Source organism: Talpa occidentalis, unplaced genomic scaffold (assembly GCF_014898055.3).
Source record: "Talpa occidentalis isolate TD23 unplaced genomic scaffold, MPIMG_talOcc4v2.1 talOcc4.9, whole genome shotgun sequence".
Classification (NCBI taxonomy): Eukaryota; Metazoa; Chordata; class Mammalia; order Eulipotyphla; family Talpidae; genus Talpa; species Talpa occidentalis.
Window position 1 is genome coordinate 115,561,063 of NW_023605305.1, and position 13,339 is coordinate 115,574,401.

Sequence of the window (13,339 nt, forward strand, 5' to 3'; positions counted from 1 at the left end):
TATTTCAAAAGCCAGTCCCAAATTAATTTTTTCTGCTCTGGGTAGCCTTTCTAAAGAGTCCTTTGCTCATTTAAATGAAATGTGCATATTGTACAACTTATAATACTTTCCATGCTTCTTATGATATGTGGTTGCCTTTTTCATGTGGGTAGGTTTAAAATCCCAAATGGACTGTCACCTTCCATTTCCCAATAATTAGGTCAGTGCAACCATTTGAGCTACCAAATTCTTTCTCTTTAGTGGTGTGAGCTTCCTGTTTCCCTTCTTCTGGGTCTGAACTCACCAAAGCTGGAGCCACGGCTGGTGAGACCAGGGTAGGCAGCAGTGCCAGGAGATGCAGCAGAAGCACCAGGGAGGGACATGGGACTGAAAGAGGATGGAGTCTGAAAGTTGCCAACGCCGAACTGGGAAGAACGAGTCTTGGCTGTCACTTGGGCAGCCACCTGCTAAGAGGGGAAGGGACGAAGAACAACAAATGGAACATTAACACCGTGGCACGCACACAGTGAGCATCACCCCTGTTAGTCACCGGCTTCTGTGAGCCAAGATGGTTACTTCTTTCCAACTGTATATTCTTCCAATGAACTCCCCACCTCCCCTGACACTATTTCCAGGCAGCCGTGATAGGGTGCAAAAGGCAAAGAACTGGGCCTCCCCAGTGGCACAGCGGTTGAGCGCTGGGTTGCAAGGCTGCCTACAGCCTTTGCAGCACCAGTTCGATCCCCGGCTGCTCCCCGGCCACTGGAGGAGGGTCCCACATGGCGCGCAGACCTCTCCTGCTGCCCGCTGCTCCCCTCAGCAGTGTACTTCGGTCCTTCTGCCTGCTCTGCTCCCCGCTCTGGCTCTGGTGAATTCTCTCACCCTCCTGCGCTTCTGGCTGTGCCCAGTGCTTGTATAGATAAATGAATAAATAAATCTTTAAAAAAAAAAAGGCAAAGAACTATGGGATTAATAAAAGTATACATTCAGAGTTATGAGAATTAAGCGAAAAATTACTGAAAGTATTCTATAAACTGTAATGTTATATAAAAACTAAAGGCGTTAATAACAATATGGTGTGATACAGAGAGAAAAAAACTGCGTAATTTCAAAATTCAGTCTGCGCTGATATCTTTCTTTTTGTAACGAAACATTTTTCTCACATTATTAGTAACCCATATGCACTGTTAAACATTTGGAAAGTGAAGGAAAATGAAAAAGAATCACTTGTAATTCTACCACAAAGACCCACGGTTAATATATATATATATATTTTTTTTTAAGATAATGAATTTTTTTTAAAGATTTATTTATTTATTTATGCAAGCACTGGGTACAGTCAGAAGTGCGGGAGGGTGAGAGAATTCACCAGAGCCAGAGCGGGGAACTTAGCAGGCAGAAGGACCGAAGTACACTGCTGAGGGGAGCAGCGGGCGGCAGGAAAGGTCTGAGAGCCATGTGGGCCCCTCCTCCAGTGGCCGGGGAGCAGCTGGGCATCAAACAGGCGCTGCAGAAGCTGCTGGCAGCTTCGCAACCCAGCGCTCAACCGCTGCGCCACCAGGGAGGCCCGGTTAATATTTTTTTTAATAATTTCTTCTAGCTTTTATTTCCCAAGCTTTTTTAAAAAAATACAATTGAGATCATACTGCATGTAATAATTCTGGAACCAGCTTTGGGTTTTAGCTTTTTTTAAACTATTACTTAATGTAATATTAGTACATGTTAATGCAAGAAAAATAACTTGCTTTAGGCTTAACATATTCTGTATCATACACACACATACATTATACAGGATTTTTCAACACATTGTTTTAAATAGACATCACTGTGTATAATTTAGCAATTAATTTTCCCCTTTGTTCCTGTATTATATATTCCTAACCAAAAGAGAGACTTCTTACAATTTATTCCCAAAGCTGATCTGAAAATCAAACCTGTTCAAGATGTTCTATCTGAGCAAAGACGATCTAAAGTGCATATGGAAAACCATGTGCTGAGATTTTGGATTATTTGTGGCTTTGAGTTATCCAACTGCTCTTAAAACATAAAAAAAAGCAGCAGCAAGAGAATGGGTGAGAGGACAGGTGTATTCAGATCAACAGTAATTTTTCACATGGAAAAAAGCTGAACCAACCAAACAAAAACAGCACCCCAACGAAAGACAGAGACGAGGAGTTTTACCTGGGCAGAGAAACCTGGGCGGGTGCTAGGAGTCCAAGTTGGGGCTGCTCCCTGGGTGGGGTTGGAGTGGCGGGAAATCTGGGCCAACATCTGCCCCGCTGAGGCTGACGGTTGGACGATGGTTACAGGAGGGGCCAGATTACTATTTCTAGGAGGGAAGAGACAGAGAGGGAAAGAATTACGAGGATGGCTTTCATGCTGGATTCTAGGAACCACAGGACAATCTGGTGAGATCCCTAGATTCTCTTGACTTCCCTTGGATTAAGGAAAACTTGGTAACAACTTGGAAAAGACAGAAAGACTGACAGTCACACACTGATCAGGACACATAGGAATGGAACCTAGACCATAGCAGTAAGACAGGTGCAAAGAAACAGGAGAGGAAAAGCAGCTTGTCCCATCCTAGGTCCTACAAGTTCTCTGCTTTGTCTGAAATAACCAGAGAAAGCTAGGGAAGAATGAAACTTGGATACAGCAAGCGAATCCCTCAGTCGCCCTGTAAAGCAGCACACACATATGGGGCTCACCTGAAATTCTCTGCCAGCCGGGGGGTAGGAGGGAATGTGGTGCCCTGGGAGAATAGCTGTTGGGTGGCAGGGACAGTGCTGGAGGAGATGCCTTTACTCTGATCTGTGGACCAAAAGGAGTGGGGGGAGGGCCAGTCAAGGGGCTGTAGTATAGTAGTTCAGCAAGTTCCTATTTACTCATGAGGGATAATGATTAAGTGGAAATATGTTGGGAGACTACTGACCAGGCAGTAGCAGGCCAATCAGTAAGTGATCTAAATGAGAACTTCAAAAGAGAATGAGGAAGAGCCATACCTGCATTAATACTGGAGTAGATTTCTGAAAATCGTGGCTCTCTATCCTGAGCAAAAAGACCATCTCCCTTCTCCAGGGGCTTATTGTGTTCCGGCCCTGTGGTTGTTACAGGCTGAACAGAAACCTGTAGTGCACGATGATAAAAATAAACATGAAAAGTTTAACATGATATTCAATCACCCAAAACGCACAGAAAGATGCATACATATAAAGTACACACATACAATCTAACCGGCACTGCGGGACATTTCCTATGGAAATGCTTCTCTTCTTCAAAGAAGCCACACTAACCTGGGAATGACTGTAGCTGGCCAGTGCTTCTCTTCCTGTTACCACATCCAACTCTGTCTGCTGTTGCTGCTGCCTATATTTTGAAGGCCAGTGAAGAAACAAAGAGGAAAAGCAAATTTTTAAAAAAGAATCTGGGGAAAGGGCTTAAAAAAATTAACAAATAAGATGGCCACTTCCCCAGGCTAGTCATTGCTCAATAAATGATCTTGCCATCATTTCTCACCTGGGTGCAAGCTGTCCTGAGGCCATCTCCAAGGGTAAGTTAGATGGGGGACCCAGCTGTGGTCTCTGAATTGTGCTGGACAGTGTAGGCCGTGGTTCCTGGCTGGAGTTCCTGAAGAAATGGAGAGCAGACAGAACAGAGTAAAAAAAAAAATCTAAAGTGCCTGTGTGAACATCAGCCCCTACAGATTAACCTGCAGACGGGACAGGTCTCCTGTCCCTTGTAGGTTCAGCCCTGTAGGTGACCTATGACTTCAGAGTCAGCAAATCACTGTAAAATGCACAATATGTTACAAATAGAGGGCCTCCCAGGTGGCGCAGCGGTTGAGCGCTGGGTTGCGAAGCTGCCCCGCAGCCTCTGCAGCGCGGGTTTGATCCCCGGCTGCTCCCCGGCCACCGGAGGAGGGTCCCACATGGCGCGCAGACCTCTCCTGCCGCCCGCTGCTCCCCTCAGCAGTGTACTTCAGTGCTTCTGCCTGCTCTGCTCCCCGCTCTGGCTCTGGTGAATTCTCTCACCCTCCCGTGCTTCTGACTGTACCCGGTGCTTGTATAAATAAATCTTAAAAAAAAAAAAAAAAAAACTATGTCCTATGGTGCGAGGGTTCTGACTGCACCTGGATATTTAAGACCGAGTTGCTGAAGATGTAATGTATGCATGCTTATCCACAGAATGAATTTAAAAAAGTATCAGTAAAAAACTGAAAGTACATCAAACGAAACAGCAACAAAGACTATTTCTGAATAGCGAGAATTTTTTTCCTTCTCTCGCTAGTTTTCAAAATATCTTCCAAATTTTCAATAAATATTTAAAAATTAAAGGGATTAAGAATTAAAGTTAGGGACTCCCCAGTGACGCAGCGGTTGAGCGCTGGGTTGCAAAGCTGCCCGCGGCCTCTGCGGCGCCAGTTCGATCCCCGGCTGCTCCCCGGCCACTGGAGGAGGGTCCCACATGGCGCGCAGACCTCTCCTGCCGCCCGCTGCTCCCCTCAGCAGTGTACTTCGGTCCTTCTGCCTGCTCTGCTCCCTGCTCTGGCTCTGGTGAATTCTCTCACCCTCCCGCGCTTCTGACTGTACCCAGTGCATGTATAAACAAACAAACAAATAAATAAAAACATGCCTCTATAAAAAAAAAAAGAATTAAAGTTAATTATCATGGGAAAAACTATATAAAAATGGGTAATAATTATTTCCAGATCTTCATAATAAGTTATTTCCAGTCCTTAAAAGGACTGTGTTCTGTAAATGGGACCACAAAGCCTGGGTAACAGTGTATCTATTTCCAATATGGTTCACTGACCAGTCATGGCTGTGGTTGAGACCCAGTGCATAGGAAAAAAGATTTTTTCCAAAATATCACTACTTATTGACAGTACACCTGGTCAACCAAGAGTTCTGATGGAGATAAATAAGGTTAATAAATAAGGAAGTTTAATACTTTCATGCCTGCAACTACAACATCTATTCTGCAGCCCAGGGCTCAAGGAGTAATTACAACTTTTAAGTCTTAGTAAGAAATACAGTTCATAAATCTATAGATGGGGATTCCACTGATGGATATGGGAATAGGAAGCTGAAAACCTTTTGGAAAGGCTTCACCATCCTGGGAGCCATTAAGAGCACTTATGATGGAAGGTCGAAATAGCGACACTAACAGCAGTTTGGAAGAAGCTGACTGCAGACTACTTTAGGGACTGGAGACGTCAGTGGAGGAAGTAACTGCAGATGTGGTGAAAACAAGAGAACAAGGATTAGAAGTAGATTCTGAGGCTGTGACAGAACTACTGCAATCCATGATAAAATGTAAAGAATGCGGATTGCTTAGTTGTTTCTTGAGACAGAATGTACTCCAGCAAAGATGTCGGGAACACTGTTGAAAGGACAATAAAGGATTCAGAATATAATATGAACTCAGCTGACAAAACAGTGGCAGGTTTGAGAGGATTGACTCCAATTTTCAAAGAAGTTCTACTGCGGGGAAATGCTACCAAACAGCATGGCAAGCCACAGAGAACTTTTCTGTGAAGGGAAGAGTTAAAGAACACAGTAAATTTCATTGTTGTCCTATTTTAAGAAATTGCAAAAAAAAAAAAAAAAGGGAAAAGGAATTGACACAGCCAACCAGTCTTCCTTGACAACACCCTGTCAGTCACCAGTTTTCAACATCAAGACCCTCCATAGGCAAAAAGATCACAATTCAGTGATGCTTAGCAATAAAGTGTTTTAAAATTAAGGTATAGGGGGCCTCCCCGGTGGCGCAGCGGTTGAGCGCTGGGTTGCGATGCTGCCCGCAGCCTCTGCAGCGCGGGTTCGATCCCCGGCTGCTCCCCGGCCACCGGAGGAGGGTCCCACATGGCCCGCAGACCTCTCCTGCCCCCCGCTGCTCCCCCAGCAGTGTACTTCAGTCCTTCTTCTGCCTGCTCTGCTCCCCGCTCTGGCTCTGGTGAATTCTCTCACCCTCCGTGCTTCTGACTGTACCCAGTGCTTGTATAAATAAATAAAAATAAATCTTTAAAAATAATAATAATAAAATAAAATAAAGGTAAACATTGGGCCTCCCTGGTGGCGCAGCGGTTGAGTGCTGGATTGTAAAGCTGCCCTCAGCCTCTGCAGTGCTGGTTCGATCCCTGGCTGCTCCCCGGCCACCGGAGGAGGGTCCCACATGGCGCGCAGACCTCTCCTGCCGCCCGCTGCTCCCCTCAGCAGTGTCCTTCGGTCCTTCTGCCTGCTCTGCTCCCACCTCTGGCTCTGGTGAATTCTCTCGCCCTCCGTGCTTCTGACTGTACCCAGTGCTTGTATAAATAAATAAATTAATAAAAAAAAAAAGAAAAGAAACTAGACTCTTAAAAAAAAAAATTAAAGTATACAAACTATTTTTTTAGACATAATGCTATCACTGCACAATTAAGACTGCAGTATGGTGTAAATATAACTTGTATATATGCATTTAGAAATCAAAAAAATCCATTTGACTCCTGTTTTACTGTGGCTATCTATTGCTTAGAACTGAATCCACAATGTCTCTAAGATGTCTACAGTTGTAATAGACACCAGATGCTCCACAAAACAAAAATATTTACTATGAGACCTTTTACAGAAAGAGCTGGCAGACACCTGCTCCACAGGAAAGCAAGGCTAAAGCAATAAATTGCTGAATAAAACAATTCTTTCCATAAAGAGCTGAAACAAAAAATTGAAATACAAACCCTTCACATCTCAGAAGCTAGTCCCTAAACTACTGTTTGTTAAAATCTTATTTTACTTGGATGAACTATGCCGAATTCTGTAAGCTGAAAGATGGGGAGTGTCAAACTAGTTGGTGTTTAAAAGTAGAAAAGAATGGGCCTCCCCTGGTGGTGCAGCGGTTAAGCGCTGGGCTGTGAAGCTGCCCACAGCCTCTGCAGTGCCAGTTAGATCCCCGGCCACTGGCGAGGGTCCCACATGGCGCACAGACCTCTCCTGCCATGCCCACTGCTCCCCTCAGCAGTGTATTTTGTCAGTCTGCCTGTTCTGTTCCCCGCTCTGGCTCTGGTGAATTCTCTCACCCTCCTGCACTTCTGACTGTACCCAGTGATTGTATAAATAAATCTTTAAAAAAAAAAAAAAAAGTAGAAAAGAATGAAGTAACTTGCTAGGGCTAAGCAGACTTGACCCACAAGAGGCCCCAACACTGGAAAGGTTTCTATGGCACATACTTCACATTGGTGTTGGTACAGATGATGTACTCAATTTCATCCGAGTAAGGGTTTTGGAAAGTAAAGGAGCTGGTTCTCGTCCACAGCCATTCTCGGTTCTTGGACCGGAACCGGAACATGACAGACAGCACCTGGCCTTTTAACTTCACCACCTAGAAAAGTTTTCATTCTATCAGTGAAACCCACAAAACATTTTAAAAAGATTCCCATTTCTACTACCCAAAGTCTTGTGTCACTGTCCATGAAGTACCAGTCTCTTTCAATGTTACTACAAGAGAGAAATGTCAGTTACTAAACAGATATATTTATCATATTTCTTCTCAGAGTCCCAAGCTATTGGACCACAAGTCAAAATCAAATAGGAGTAATAACTATTTCCAAGACAGGAAAGACTATATTTTCCCATTTGTTCTGGAAAAGCCCTTAAAATTATGCTGATCTGCCATTATAAGTCTATGCTAAAAATTTTTATTTTTATTTTTTTTTAAATAATAAATTTTATTTTTATATTCTCCATACAATTGCAACCCCCCCATCCTGAACCCAATCCCTCCCCTCCCGCCCCTCACCCCCCAAAAAGTGTCTCTGGTTCATAGTTTTTTGTTGATTTTGATTTTCACTTTCTTATAGTTATTCATTTTCCTGGTCCCTTATTTAAGTTTTCTAGATTCCTGCTATGAGTGAGACCATCCGGTATTTTTCTTTTTCTTTTTGGCTTATTTCGCTGAGCATGATCCCTTCCAGCGCCATCCATGTTGCTGCAAATTGCATGTGTTTATCTTTTTTGAATGCTGAGTAATATTCCATGGTATATATGTACCACATCTTCTTAATCCAGTCATCTATTTTTGGGCATTTGGGCTGTTTCCAAAGCTTAGCTATTGTCAATAGTGCTGCTATAAACATAGGGGTGCAGGTGTTCTTTGGAATTGGTTTCTGTGTCCTTTGGGTAAATACCTAGGAGTGGAATTGCTGGATCATATGGAAGCTCTATGTTTAGTAGGTCCAGAAATCTCCACACAGCTCTCCATAGTGGTTGGACCAGTTTGCACTCCCACCAACAGTGCAGGAGAGTTCCTTTTTCTCCACACCCTCGCCAACACTTGTTGTTGCTAGTTTTTTTAATATGTGCTATTCTCACTGGTGTAAGATGGTATCTCATGGTAGTTTTGATTTGCATTTCCCTGATGACAAGTGATGTTGAACATTTTTTCATATGCCTGTTGGCCATTTGCATTTCCTCTTCAGAGAAGTTTCTTTTTTATGCTAAAAATTTTTAATTTAATTTTTATTTTATTTTTTAAAAGATGTATTTATTTATTTATTTATTTATACAAGCACTGGGTACAGTCAGAAGCACAGGAGGGTGAGAGGATTCACCAGAGCCAGAGCGGGGAACAGAACAGGCAGACTGATGAAGTACACTGCTGAGGCGAGCAGCAGGTGCGGCAGGAGAGGTCTGTCACGCCATGTGGGACCCTCACCCACGGCCGGGGATCGAACCGGCGCTGCAGAGGCTGCGGGCAGCTTCGCAGCCCAGCACTCAACCGCTGCGCCACCAGGGGAGACCCTAAAATTTTTTAATTTTAAAGATAAGTTTACATATTGCTCTTTCAGTTCCCCTCACACCCTTGAAGGTGTCTAAGCTGGCCTTACCTTAATGTGCTTTTAAAAAGAAAGTAATTTTAGTTTCTAGTCTCATAAAAAAATCATCTTTCAGGGCCTCCCTGGTGGTGCAAGAGGTTAAGACGCAACCTATGAAGCTGTCCACGGCCTCCGCAGCGTGGGTTTGATCCCCGCCAGCCAAAGAGTATTCCACATGGCGAAGCCGACCTCTCCTGTCTCACCCGCTGCTCTCCTCAGCAGTGTATTTCAGTCAGTTTGCCTATTCTGTTCCCCACTCTGTCTCTGGTGAATCCTCTCACCCCCACACCTCTGGCATGTACCCCAGTTCTTGTATACATAAATAAATAATTCTTTAAAAAAATAATAATCGGGGCCTCCCCGGTGGCGCAGCAGTTGAGCGCTGGGTTGCGAAGCTGCCCGCGGCCTCTGCGGCGCCGGTTCGATCCCCGGCTACTCCCCGGCCACCAGAGGAGGGTCCCACATGGCACGCAGACCTCTCCTGCAGCCCGCTGCTCCCCTCAGCAGTGTACTTCGGTCCTTCTGCCTGCTCTGCTCCCCGCTCTGGCTCTGGTGAATTCTCTCACCCTCCCGCGCTTCTGACTGTACCCAGTGTGTGTATAAACAAAAACAAACAAACAAACAAACAAATAAAAACATGCCTCTATTAAAAAAAAAAATTCTTTTAAAAAAAAAAATAATACTCTTTCAACTTGCCATCCCTCATAAAAAATATGAGCGACCGACATTTACATCATAGTTACCCTGTGTTGAGCATGGGCTGTGTGCCTTTCCTTTTTCTTTTTTTAAGAATATCAACATATATTAAACAGTTTAAAAAATGATATATGAACATGTGCCTTTGAAACAGTAGTAAGCTGTCTTAAGCCTTTAATACTTACGATGATATATACACAAAAAACCATGATTGCATTTGTATACAAACTGGATTTGAAAACCTGTTTACTGGTGTATATTATCCATTCAAATGAAACATGAGCCCAGTACTTCAAAATATTTATGTTTTAAATTTTTTTAAGAGTTAAACATTTGTGTTTAAGCTGACAAGTATGTGGCAATAATGCTGATGTTACAATCTGAGAAATAATTATAAGGGAAATGGGACATACTTCACTTAGCAATAATAAAAGGGCACATTGTAAATATATACACCTATACCGTGTGTGACATGTGCGTATGCGTGTGTGTAAAGCCTTTAGAAATCAAGAGTGGAAATGAAGCATTGCAGTAACCAAATGGGAAGAAAAAAAATAAATTGAACAGAGCTTTTCTGAAACCTGCATACTGGAACCACATTGCAAATATGCTTTATTTCCAAGCTGCATGTAAATAATAACTAGATTTTTGTACTTAGAGCCAAAAGAAAAAATAAGAAGAGCCAAATAAAGAGTAAATTCACCTAGACATAAGAAACATCAAAATGTGGAAATCAACAACTAAATAAGCAGCTGTGACCACACCTTAAAAAGCACATTGGCTTATATACTCAAATACATAGCAGTAGCTGAAGCTTGAAAAACTTTGAGGTATATATGGGCCACACAAACTATTTTGCAATAAACATTTTCCTGAAGTGTTAAAATGCTACATGCTGTTGGCCCAAAGCATCACAATTATAAATTTCATGGACTGAAGATATACTATACGATAATTTCACAGGCTGTCAAAAGTCCATATTCTCAGCTTTGAATGGTTTCATAAAAATCAGAACCCTCTTCCTGAGATTGCACAGATAGGTATGGTGATCCCTCTGTGAGCTACAGCTAAGAGGATACACTGGTGATGCAGAAGACTCAGGACTCACAGACTTTTCTGCTACTGTCTGCTTCCCTTTAAAAGATGGGTTATGTACCTTAAATGCATTATCTGATTTATTAATTTTTGCTACAGCCCTCTAAATTTAAGTACTGTTGTTATACCACTAGATCACAAGGACACCACTGAGCTTTAAAAAGGGAAAGTAAGTAGTAAAAACTACTACTTAAAACCAAGTCTGTCCAGAAATCAAATATACTAGATATTTTCAGAAGCTAGGGCCCGAAAATTAAGTTAAAAGTCACCTTATAAATGAGAGTCAACTCTCAATTATAAAAGAACTCTGTAAAAAGAATTTTTCTACTATTATCCACTGGTCAGTGAGGCCTACCATGTTTTAAGTAGTTCAGGACAGCCAGTTAGATACAAGACTGAATAGTGAAAGCTAAACAAAAATACTCTGGACATTATCTGTAGTTTCAAAGTATTGGTCCTTTTCTGTTCTTTAAAAACACAGATTAAAATGCACAACTTTAATGACTGCCACAGCAACATAAGTTTCTATAATGAATGTTGTAATAGGTAAAAATATTATTCAAACCCAACCAAGGAAAAAAGTCACCTGTTGGAAGCTGTCTCTTAGAAGCTGCTGGTCTTCAGGATGGCAGAATTCTACAATATTCTTTCCTAAAAGTTCCTATTAGGAAAAAGTAGGGTAGAGTCAGCACTTTTATGATCATCGAACTTTCTAGGCCCATCACAAGGGACTTGGATTTTATTTCTCCTGCCTTTTTCCTAAGATTATCAGTAAATGTGGAAAAAGAAAAAAGAAGAGATGGAATCTGCTAAGCAACTTATCTCCCAGCATTTTCCTTTTTTAAAGACACTATGTACCTATTTGACTGCATTTTTTTTTCACAGATTTCACTCATTTTAAGTATCAAACTTGATGTGCCTTTCAAATCTCGTGTAATTTTTTTTTACTATTTGTCTTAATGAGCTGTAAGAGTTCTTTATATATTCTAGATACAAATCCTTTTTCAGATACATGATTTGCAAATTTTGTGGCTGGTCTTTTCACCTTCTTAGGACTGTCCTCTGGGCAAATTTCGATTTTGATGAAATCTAATTTAATAATTATTTTCTTTTATGAATTATGCTTGGCTTCACAATTCATATTTTTCTAGATGGGATGACAACATTGGTAGGAAGCCAAAAATAAATTTAGCTACAAATAGAATAGGATCATCTTTTTTTCTTTTCTGAGTTGGGGCCTATATGTTTTGGCTAGCTTTGGAATTATGTGACTGCAAAACCTCACATAGCCAAGGGAAAACAGAGGCCTACTATCAGTGGCGAAAGAGCTCCAGCTCCTCACCTGTGGCTGGTAGCCAACAGTGGCCACACAGCGGTGATCCACGAAAGTGAAGAGTCCCTCTATGTTGTGTCGAGAGATGAACTCTGTTGGTTGGCAAACATTACTCATGTCTGTGCAGTTAGGAGAACTAGTTACCTAGAAGCAAGGAGATAAAAGTGAGATAAACTAACAGCATTCTTTACAAATGGCTTTCCCCAGCTCCCATGGCCACTTACATATAAACTTGACTATCCCAGTTTTAGAAGTTTTTAGATTTTCACTTATCATTCAGAAAAAAATAACAATCACAATCAGAAAGGGCATGAGTATAGCAACACTAGCACACAAGTGCTTTACCAATTTTTTGGGGGAAAAAAAAAAAGATAAAAATTCATTCAACCGCAAAAAAAAAAAAATTCATTCCACCTCAATCCCATCTGTCTTCACTTGGTTAGGTTGTGTTCATCGTTCAGACTGGAAAATGACAGCCCCAAGTAGTCAAGAAACTTAACTCATGAAAAGAATCAAAATTAGCTTCACTTCTCTATTGTGAGTTATATAATGATAAAATTAAAAAGATCTCTCTTCTTTTGTAAAAGAGCAAATGAGTTAGTTAGAAACAGAAAATTCTGCACTGTAAAGCTCTGAACTGTGAATAAGTGAAAAAGACCCCCCTCCCTCCTTCAACATCTTAAACTCCTATATCCCTGAGAGAAACAATGTCAGCTATGAATGTCATATTCCTCCAACTTTTTGGTTTTATAAAATTCTTCATTTGTACTCAGAGAGTAAAAGAAAAATAACATGAATAAATTCTAAAGGAGATTTTCTTCTTAACAGTAAAGGAATAATACTGGAAAATTCATACTTGCCTGCAGCCTACCAATGGCTACTAGGCAGAACTTGCTCCCCTGGCCAGCCTCTGGGTCATCATCTGGGAGGGAGACACCTTGAGGAAGGTAAAGGTGAAAGTGTAACACAATCAAAACACCTTCAAAATTCAGATAGGAAAAGATTTAAATTACACTAGGTGAGAGCCTCCCCTGGTGGCGCAGCAGTTGAGCGCTGGGCTGCTAAGCTGCCTGCAGCCTCTGCAGCGCCGGTTCGATCCCCCACCACCAGCGAGGGTTCCACATGGCACGCAGACCTCTCCTGCCGCGCCCGCTGCTCCCCTCAGCAGTGTATTTCGTCGGTCTGCCTGTTCTGTTCCCCGCTCTGGATCTGGTGAATTCTCTCACCCTCCCGCGCTTCTGACTGTACCCAGTGCTTGTATAAATTAATTAATTAAAAAAAAAATACACCAGGCTAGATACTTCTCTTACATTCAATCTAATCTTCACAATAACTATATGGAATATATTATTTCCAAATATAGGTGAGAAAACAGGTATTTTATG

General features: G+C 42.0%; 1 protein-coding gene across 5 annotated transcripts in view; it reads right to left on the reverse strand.

Moving 5' to 3' along the window:
• Window positions 1-13,339, reverse strand: part of ARNT (aryl hydrocarbon receptor nuclear translocator) — a 47,264-nt gene that overhangs the window by 3,537 nt on the left and 30,388 nt on the right. For 3 of the 5 annotated variants that reach the window (XM_037501439.2, XM_037501437.2, XM_054691771.1), the window contains 10 exons: window positions 12,815-12,891; window positions 11,964-12,098; window positions 11,208-11,282; window positions 7,187-7,338; window positions 3,496-3,606; window positions 3,273-3,345; window positions 2,982-3,105; window positions 2,688-2,790; window positions 2,161-2,308; window positions 284-446 (listed from right to left, as the gene is read on the reverse strand). In XM_037501439.2, the coding sequence (XP_037357336.1) occupies window positions 284-446; window positions 2,161-2,308; window positions 2,688-2,790; window positions 2,982-3,105; window positions 3,273-3,345; window positions 3,496-3,606; window positions 7,187-7,338; window positions 11,208-11,282; window positions 11,964-12,098; window positions 12,815-12,891 (1,161 nt within the window). The remainder of the gene's footprint in view (window positions 1-283; window positions 447-2,160; window positions 2,309-2,687; window positions 2,791-2,981; window positions 3,106-3,272; window positions 3,346-3,495; window positions 3,607-7,186; window positions 7,339-11,207; window positions 11,283-11,963; window positions 12,099-12,814; window positions 12,892-13,339) is intronic. The other 2 variants (XM_037501440.2, XM_037501438.2) reach the window with 1 other exon arrangement.